The sequence below is a fragment of the Cynara cardunculus genome (genome assembly GCF_001531365.2).
Source record: "Cynara cardunculus var. scolymus isolate 2C chromosome LG 10, CcrdV1, whole genome shotgun sequence".
In the NCBI taxonomy this organism is placed as follows: Eukaryota; Viridiplantae; Streptophyta; class Magnoliopsida; order Asterales; family Asteraceae; genus Cynara; species Cynara cardunculus.
Genome location: NC_037537.1, coordinates 3,688,810 through 3,698,560, shown reverse-complemented (window position 1 = coordinate 3,698,560; position 9,751 = coordinate 3,688,810). Strand labels below are relative to the sequence as shown.

The window sequence follows — 9,751 nt, the reverse complement described above, 5'->3', positions numbered from 1 at the left end:
GAGGAGGGTGGTGGACGGCGGCTCTTGACGGTGGTCGTTGGCGGCGGAGGGTGGTTGTTGGCGCCGGAAGGTTGTGAGGGGCGGCCGATGACGGTGGTCGGTGGCGGCGGATGGTGCCCGAGGACGGCGGATGGTGACCGACGGCGGCGGACCACGGTGGTCGGTGGCGGCGGAAAGTCGCCGATGTCGTTATACGGTAGTCTATGACGGTATGTCGAAGAATGGCTACGATATTGGTCGGGATGGTCGGTGGGATGGTCAAAGCTCGGTTTTTCGCTCGRTTTTTCCAGAGAAAACGGGCGGTGGGATGGTCGGTGGTGGGGATGAATGGTCCCCCACGTGCAATTTATATAAAACGTTAAGTAATAAAACAAAATCATCGTCAAATCAACGTCAAATCGGCGTCAAATCGACGTCATAGAGTTGTCATATCATCAAAAACCGTGAAATCAGATATAATGTCTGATTTTTTCTCCAAAAATCAACTAAATTTTTTTTTTCGTAACCACAATTATCATCTGGTTATTTTATAACGAAAAACCGTGAAATTTAAAATTAAATACGTAAAAAGACACACTTTATGTATTTTTCAATTTTTATTAAAAACACCCCTTAATTGTTAAATAAAAAACACAAAAAATATAAAATTTGGTTTAAAAAACACAGAGAAAAATAATTTTCCCATAAAATTTGGTTCTAAAAAAGTTAAAAAATACAACTTTAATTTTATAAAAAATACAAAAAAAAAACACGGGTGAACAATACGAATCGCCCCGGGATGAGGTCAAACACGGTCAACGAGGTGAACAGTAATCTCGACTTTTGAGGATTTTTTTTAAAGGCTTTTAAGGGGGATCGTCCCCATTGGGTACCGGACGATCTGGGTGGTTATTTTGGCAAAACCTCTAAAATATGGTTATTTTGTGGCAAAAGATTGTATAAACCGGTTATTTTTATAAATAACCCAATCCCAAATACCCACCAAATGTAATACAGGTATTTAGATCTCTTGAGGCATCCAACCTTAACCATATTTTGCTTAGATGATTCAATATAACTTTCTTGTATTTTTGCAACCTTTTAATATTTGTAGTTTTGCAACCTTTTAATATTTGTAGAGATCTGATTCTGTCCTCTACAGATAAAACCGATGATGAGTTCGGGTTATGTTCGTATCCTCCGCCCCACACGCTACATATCCTGCTTTCACGAACCTGCCGCTCCGGAAGCATAACCGATGGATCAACAACATATACTCTGCGATGAAGTTCTAGTAAACGGCGGCAAAACAGGACTGACTTTGTCAACCGACGGCATACTCCGGTGGTATGATCACGGCAACGTCCTTCAGTGCCTGTCCGTCGAGAAAGAAGTTCTCGGAGTATCAATGGTCGGACAACAGATCGAAATCAGGTCATTTGTTGAGATTGACAGTGGCGGATTTTGCTTTGGTTGTAGCAGAAGGAGTTTGGTAAGGAAGAGCTTCAATTTCGAGCCATTGTCGGAGGATTCTCTAAGGAATTTGTGCGAGAAGATTCAAGGCTACATTGACTCTTTAGGTAATTCATCGAGTTTCTTCGATTAAATTGCGAATTTGTGCAAGATTAAATGAGAGCTAACTTCTTTAGTTTCTATTGGTATTTTACTTTTGAAAACTGTAGCTTCTAGCTAAAGGTGAAAATGTTAATTACATAAATGTGCTGAAAATCTCAGAAAGCTGCAAATTTTGGTACGAATCTATTCAATTATTGACAAATAAATAAATGTAACTAGACTAGTAGCTACAAGCTTTTATACTACACAGATTTTCTTGGTTGCCAATAAATGCTGGTTCAAGTGCACATGGCTATTTTTCTGCATTCAGTTAGAATGAAATTCAAAACTTTGAACTTAGTTCTTACCTATGAAAATTTCAGGGACTTGGATGTTTGAAAATCATGAAGATGAAATTGATTTGGATCAATACAAAACTAGTATGGTTGAAAGGTGCATCTAATTCAGAATACCTCCAGATGCCATGATTAGAGTTAGCCTTGTAACCAATGTGTTCCAAGAATAAGTCAAATTTAGTGTAAAAGTTTACCATTCACATCAAATAAATGATTTACCAATATTTGGAAGTACACTATAATGGAGCTAATATTATATGTCAAATGCATTGATTTTGAAGTACTATCTTAGAGTTAAGTATGTCTCTTACTTCCGTGGCATGAAAGTTTCTTTTATCACACATTTGTTTATGTATAAACCAGTTAATGCTGAAGTTGTACATCTTGACTTTATATTAGCAATGGATCAAATTTTGTTCTGAGTACATATAGTGATGGACCCAGGATTTTTGTCTGAGTGGCTGCACCTTTAAGGTGGATCAAAGGCTTGCAAAGTCATCCCGTCATCCAATGTACTTTTAGCCGAATTCCTCTGTTTTGAGGCATTTTTTAAGTATTTTGTTTGATTTCGATGGATTTTTTTTTGGGTTGGTTTCAAGATTTTTCGGTTTTTTGGTTGATGTTTTTTGTATTTTCTAATATTCTGTAGCACCCATCAAGTTCAGCGGGTGCATACCCAAACACAAATTCTACTTGCGAAAATTGGTTGAGTGGGTGCACAGGACCCCACTTGGACCTTAATAGGGTAATAAGAACTTGGTAGCATGTTTTTTCATTGAATGGGTCGAAAGGAATTTTACTCTGAACTGAAGGGGATGTTGCCTTTCTGCACCTAACGGGATTCGTTTTTGGTTTTCTGTTTTGACCAGATTGAATGCTCTGGATTGTATTATACATGCAAAAATGTGACCTTGCAATTCTGATGTGAATGACTTTACTTTGATAAACATAAATGTGGCTAAAATACTTGATAAGAAGTTAAGACAATTCTGTCCCACATTTTAGGACCTTTTGTCCATGTATATTATCAAGAGAACTGCTCTAATATATTGGAAGAGGTAGTTTGTTTTACCATAAGAACTTAATCTTCTCTAATTTTTGAAAGGAGGGAGTCCCAGTTGCCATTTGGATCTGTAAACCTTAGAGTGGGCGGCTCCCATTAAAATATTGTGCATGTAAATAGTAAAGACGAACAATATACGGAATAGGGGAAAAACAAAATTATATCACAGTAAGTAGTTAAACTAATTGAGGGAGGGAAACAGAAAAATGACTGACTACTTTTTGAAAGGGAGGAATAGGAACAGCTGCATTTTGACATTGAAATTTTAGTCTTTAAAGTTTTTGGTTCCTGAAAAATGACTATTTTACTCCTATAATTATTTAAATCTGTTTATAGGGTGGTCACTTCTGAGATTATTATAAAACTTTCACCAAAGGCATAATAAGGTACTAATCAATTTTGTTTGGTCTGTGGTCCCGTGGGCAATTCTGCACTGTAATAGAGCACTGGGGAGTGGTGTACGGATTATGGTTGTTACAGTTTTTTTAATGAATGAGTTTCTAGGGTCAAACACCTTGTTCAGTTTTCATTTCTAAGGTATGAGTTCACTTTCTTGTAATTACTTTGTGATGTAGGGAACTTCTACTCCAACTTCTTGTTTCCTATGGTCAAATGGATAAACTTTAGTATTTACAATAGATGACTTTGCATTCTTTTTGTTTCAAGTTAGTGTTTGGCATAGTCTTATTTCTCCATCAACACCTTCTATGAGCAGAAAATTCATGATAATGTTTTCATTCAGAAACAGTGGGAGTATCATCTATGGCTTGTCTAACGTCAAGTGCTGATTTTTATTGATCAGGTAGTTTAAATGGATTCTTTAAGATTGTGGAGTCTATGTATCCATTGCAACTGGTGATTTTAATTGTAGTGCATGTTAATATACCTGAGGCTACACGATTGATTTTCAGTACAGATAGCGTAAAACCTTTAACCTCAACATATTTCTTATTATTTCCACCTGCTTTGGCTAAGAAGCTTGTTTGTTTATTTATCACATCCGATTTTCCAAGTATGGTACTTCTCATTTCTCTTAGAATGGCTGTTGTTACAGGCCGGCCAAAGAAGCTGTTTATATTTGTTAACCCGTTTGGAGGGAGGAAATCCGCTTTCAAGGTTTTTACTGATGATGTGAAACCTATACTCGAGGATGCTAATATCGAATATAAATTACAAGGTTTGTTGCACGTGCATCTATTAAGCATGTATTATTGTTTTATCGTGTGTAGCAAAATCATGCTCATTCGTGTTATTTTAACTGCAGAAACTAAATATCAGCTTCATGCGAAAGAAGTTTCTCATACATTGGATCTTACAAAGTACGATGGCATTATTTGTGTAAGCGGAGACGGCATATTGGTTGAGGTTGGTTTGTCACACATATCTCCCTTGAGAACTAAACTATGCTACATGAAATTGAAGTAAAACATTATTGTACATTTTGAAGATATTTGAATGTAGAGATTGCAACCTTACCATCTCCACAATAAATTATAATGTAGCTAGGCTTTGTATATGTATATATGTGTGTATAATAAACTGAACATGCAGGAAGTTGGATTGGCTGTGCATACCAATAAAAGGGTGGTCCCATAAATGGTGACATCGAGTGTTGCCACAGGATTTTTCGATATTTGCAGAACTAAGAAGCGGTGGTTCTTGAAAGTTGAAACATAGAACATATTTTGTATTATGATTAGCTACTACCTTTCGCACAAGAGTTCAACATTTGACCCTGCATGCATATCTAATTTTGTTGACAAATGCCCGAATACCTTTGCAGCTTGAAAGTAAATGACTTTCTTGTGACCAAAATGAATCACAATTTCCCTTGGTGCCATTACATGAACAATAGGCAATTTGACTTGAACCTTTTCCAATAATGGAAAAATTGCAATTCTTGTGGGAGACCTGTAAAAGGAAATTGTTGCAGATCATGCAGGACAGGGAGGCGTATCATGTATGGAGTTACTCCCTAACTAAACTGAGAAACACTTGTTTCAGTCAAATTTCTGAAATTTTCTCATCCAGTAGGTTCCAAAAATATCATAATGCATGCACTTGTCATCAGTGGATGTGTACATGGTTTTTGATTTGTAACACCACTGTGGTTGCATAGGTTTGACGCATATTGTAACACCATTGTGCTTGCATATAGGTTGTCAATGGTTTGCTTGAAAGAGAAGACTGGCAAGCAGCACTGAAGATGGCTATTGGAGTTATACCTGCAGGTCTGTTCATTATTTCCTCGCTATTGGTTTTCCTCGCCCTTTGCTATAAAAATATATTTAGCATGTGTGGTGGAAGGTTACCGTGAGTTTCATGGAGTCAGTATATTCTGATAGATGATATCACTTTTCAGTTTTCAATTTTTATTTTTTCAGAAGTTCGATACGGGGTTACGCTGATCGTGATCCATCTACTAATGGATACCAAATCTTAAGTTATGTCATAATATTTATCTTGTGAATTTTTAGGGGAGGCTAGGAACTATCTATGGAGAACTTCTTTCATAAAATCCATCCACTTGTGAAACAACTAAACTATGACGGGTTTACCATTTCACTCAAAACAGCAGTCGAGTGGACTGTGCAGTGTTTTGGAACAGAAAATTTATTCTCTCTTTATTTTCTTTTCAGCTTGGTATAGTGAATGACTGCTCCATAGTAACCGCAACCTCTTAGCGTATAATGGATTCTGAGCTCAATTGAATAAAAAATGCCTTTGTTCTAAACTAATTGGAATTGGCTAAAAGTGGGCCCTAGAAAACTACGAAGAAAACTAAAATATGATCCAACCTAAAGAGATACATGAATTGCGTTACATACTATTTAATGTGAAGTCATTCTTAGTTAACTCCCCTTTCCCTACCTATGCAGCTATGCCCAAGTTAGTTTCAGCTCATACCTGGTGTAATTCTATTATGTCGAGGGGGATCAATGTTTGGTTTGGCATCAGCTGAAATTTTTTCTCTCCTGTTAGCTTTGTAACTTAAACATGAATACTTTTTTATGAAGGTACTGGAAATGGCATGATAAAATCTCTTCTAGATTCGGTTGGTCAGCCATGTACAGCTGCTTATGCTATGCTTGCTGCAATTCGAGGTATAGTTTTATTTGATACTTTTTTTTTGTATACCTGCGTTTACTTATTGGAGCTTGGAAGTCCTAGTGCCTTAATTGAAGTTTTTGTTGCATGTTCCTTTTTGTGGCAGGTCATAAACGCTCTCTAGATGTAGCCACAATTTGGCAAGGGGATACTAGATTTTATAGTGTCTTGATGCTTGCATGGGGTATAAACTATTTGAACTTTTACACCGTCATTTGGTCTTGCTATCTTTTACCCTTGCACTTGGTTTTTTATGATCATAACTTACCAGGTAGTTCCATAGTAGTTAATTATGAATGGTTCTTTTTCTTTTTCTTTTAAAGGGCTGATAGCAGATATAGATATCGAGTCTGAGCAGTATCGGTGGATGGGAAGTGCTCGAATGGATTTCTATGTAAGTTTCAGGATTTTTTTTTTTTGCATTTCTTACGGTCATTGAAGAAGCATGCAATTGTCGGTAGTTTGTGTGTAGATCAAATATAGCAGGACAATCCGAAGTGGTCAGGTGTTTATACTCTATGCTCAATGAGATTGTCCTGGGAACATATATGAATAGGTTCTTATAAAAATATGTAGGCATGTTGGTGTAAAATACCAAGCTGAACCTCGATGGCTTCTATATCAAAAGTCTAATAAGTTTACTTTGTACTGCTATTGAAATATAAATCTTGTGACTAATTAATAGGAACTATCAAGAGTTCAAGTTGTCTGAGTGCTGATTCCTTGAAAGAGCCATCTCTTATTTTTTTTCTTTCTGAAAGGTACTGCTGTCTCCATCCCTCAATGAACGCAAAAGACTATTTGGCATCCCACTTCCTCCCATGTCAACATTCTTTTCTTGATATTTGACACATTTAGTTGCATTTTTGTGATGTTGCACCAACTCTGGGACAGGGCTGATCCATCTTATGGTCATAGGATCATCCTAGCCTACATTTGGATGAAATTTTAGCAACATCCTTAAAAGTGACTGCACTCGTTTGACGATCGGGAATCATTACAAGGCCAAAGTAGTAATATTTCTGGTCACAAAAATGATTAAACTTACAAACTCATTCCAAGAAGTAGTGGCCTCTTTCTTTCTGTTTCAAGGTCTTCTTCTCTCTTTCCATTTCTGGACCTTTTAACTATTTGATGTATTTCCATTGTTTCTTTCCTTTTATTCGGACTTCCTTTTGCCATTTTCTACTTCTTTAACGATATGTACAGTACGATGTAGAAAGGACCAACTATGCTAATACTCCTAGATCCACTATTGACTCTGGGATTCTGGTAGTAAAAATAGTAAATGTCAATATAAATCATTGCTAGATTCCTGCTCATGAGTGAATTCAAAAACATGTTTGGCATTTGAGAAGTTAAATTAATTGTTTTTAGAAAGCCATGAAAAATCCAAACAGTCATGTATTTCATTGGCATTGCAGTTTTACTTGACTGGGATGTACACAGTCCATTTGTTCATTTTCTTCCTGCATATAAATTTCATATACATGAATTGTTGGCAGAACAGAAAAAGTAAATATGATTAATAGAACAAGAGAAATTATTTTCATCAAGTATAGTTACTTTATGGAGCATTTCAAATAAAACATCTGAGTAGACTCTTTTGAGTGAGTTGTCTTTATAAATATTATACTTTTTTGTAATATTTATACCAGTTGAGCCTATTTAATTTACTGATAGTATTCTACCAATATGCAGAGAGAGATTTTAGTTGCTTACTTGGTCCATTAGTTTGATGGTGTTATATCTGCAGGATTCTCCCTTCAACAATTCCTAGGTTCTGTTTTTGTATCTAAAAGATGATGCATGTGTTAGTGACATTTGTCAATGTGTATAAAGTGTTATGAATGAAAGTTGATACAGTTATCTCTTGCAACAACTTATTCAGGGTCTTCAACGAATTCTAAGACTGCGGAGATATAATGGATGTATTTCTTTTGTGCCTGCTCCTGGCTTTGAAGATGTAGGAGAGCCAAGCAGTTTAGGTGTTGAATCTATGGAACCTCTTAAGGCTCGGCAGCATGGTTATGAGGGCCCTAATGTTGAATTGGGGAGTTTAAGTTGGAGAAAGCTTAATGGTCCATTTGTTTCTATTTGGCTTCATAATGTTCCTTGGGGTGCTGAAAACACCATGGCTGCGCCCAATGCCAAGGTTGGTTTTTCTTATGAACTGTATGAAAAAAACCTGATTCTTTTCAGTAGAGGTCAGGTCTGCGTATATCTTAACCCCCTAGACCCTCCTTCCTGATGGGTCCACTCTTCAGGGATGAGGTCATGCTTGCTTACATCTTACCTCCCTAGACCTCACCTCTAGGTGGGATATACTGGGTTCATTTGGTTTGGTTTATAGTTTATAGATTCTATGGTTTTTAACGGTCTACCAAGTTCTAATAGATTGAATCCACAAAGTGGTCCCCTCTCATGCAGTCCTTTCTTGCTATGATAGAAGATTTTAAACAAACCATCTCCACAATTATAACAACGATTTGCAATGATATTGTTTAGCTTTCTTTATGTAGACATTCTTTTCTGTAACTGAATGAAGCTTATGAACTTAAATTTCATGGGGCTCTAGTTCTTGGAGTTAGATTGGCAATTAGAAACAGCTTTGTGGGTGTTGCTTGTGTATTTAATTATCTAATTGTGAATATTTTGTTACTTTGATGTATTACCTTGATTTACTCTTCACTTGTTCGATGTGTAGTTTGATGATGGTTATTTGGACTTGATCGTAATGCGGGAGTGCCCAAAGATGGCATTGATATCCTTGATGTCGGGATTGAGCAATGGGCATTATGTGAGATCACCGCACGTCTTGTACATTAAGGTGAGTGCATCTTTACTTCTAGGCAGTAACTTGTTACTTCATTTATGCTTTAGATGTTCCTAAGCTTGTATGCTGACTTGGTGAATCATCAAACCATATTCATCTACTTATCTCCAGGAAGTTTTGTCTTGTCCCAGGAAAGATATATATTATATATATAGGCGAAGGATCGTGTGAGAAGGGAAGTTAAGATGAGAAGCGTAAGAAGTATTTGGAACCGTGATCACTTTTAATCTCATGCCCACCCATGAATTGCACTTTAGAAGGGAATTGATCCGGTGAAACTTGGTGCACCTCATTAGTGCTGACATTCAATTCGGATTGATCCAAGGGTAGAGATTTCTTCTTACGCTTCTCACGATAACTTCTCTTCTTACCGGAAACTAACCCTATATATACATACATATATTGGGTTGGGTTCAGGTGAGAAGGAGAGTTAAAGTGAGTAGCGTAAGAAGGGATCTCCACCCTTGGATGCACATTAGGATGAGATGCACCGAGATGAGATGCAATCAGATGCACTGGGTCAATCCCCGTATCAAACGTATTTTATGGGTGGGTTTGAGATTAAAGGTGATCAAGGGTCGAGATACCTTCTTATGCTTCTTATGCTTCTCACCTTAACTCTCCTTCGCCTATATATATACGTACATATATATATATACATATATATATATACATATACATATATATATATATACATATATAGAGGAGTGATCATATGAAAACCGCCCTCATTTGTGTAAACCGTGCAAACCACCTTCATCTGTCGATTTCATTGTTTAATCTTATGAAATTTTTTCATGAAATTGTTTAATCTTGTGAAATTGTTTCATATAATATTTTTTTTGATGAAGTTGT

The 9,751-nt window shown here is 36.7% G+C and overlaps 1 protein-coding gene across 4 annotated transcripts in view; it reads left to right on the top strand.

Moving 5' to 3' along the window:
- The first annotated feature begins 1,153 nt into the window (after positions 1 to 1,153).
- Positions 1,154 to 9,751, top strand: part of LOC112519730 (sphingosine kinase 1-like) — a 12,307-nt gene continuing 3,709 nt past the window's right edge. The window contains exons 1-10 of one of the 4 annotated variants that reach the window (XM_025127975.1): positions 1,282 to 1,559; positions 3,695 to 3,754; positions 4,007 to 4,129; positions 4,217 to 4,317; positions 5,111 to 5,183; positions 5,970 to 6,056; positions 6,167 to 6,244; positions 6,384 to 6,454; positions 7,952 to 8,215; positions 8,768 to 8,890. In XM_025127975.1, the coding sequence (XP_024983743.1) occupies positions 5,159 to 5,183; positions 5,970 to 6,056; positions 6,167 to 6,244; positions 6,384 to 6,454; positions 7,952 to 8,215; positions 8,768 to 8,890 (648 nt within the window). In that variant the 5' untranslated portion in view covers positions 1,282 to 1,559; positions 3,695 to 3,754; positions 4,007 to 4,129; positions 4,217 to 4,317; positions 5,111 to 5,158. Of the gene's footprint in view, positions 1,560 to 3,694; positions 3,755 to 3,989; positions 4,130 to 4,216; positions 4,318 to 5,110; positions 5,184 to 5,969; positions 6,057 to 6,166; positions 6,245 to 6,383; positions 6,455 to 7,951; positions 8,216 to 8,767; positions 8,891 to 9,751 lie in introns of those variants that run through there. The other 3 variants (XM_025127971.1, XM_025127973.1, XM_025127972.1) reach the window with 3 other exon arrangements.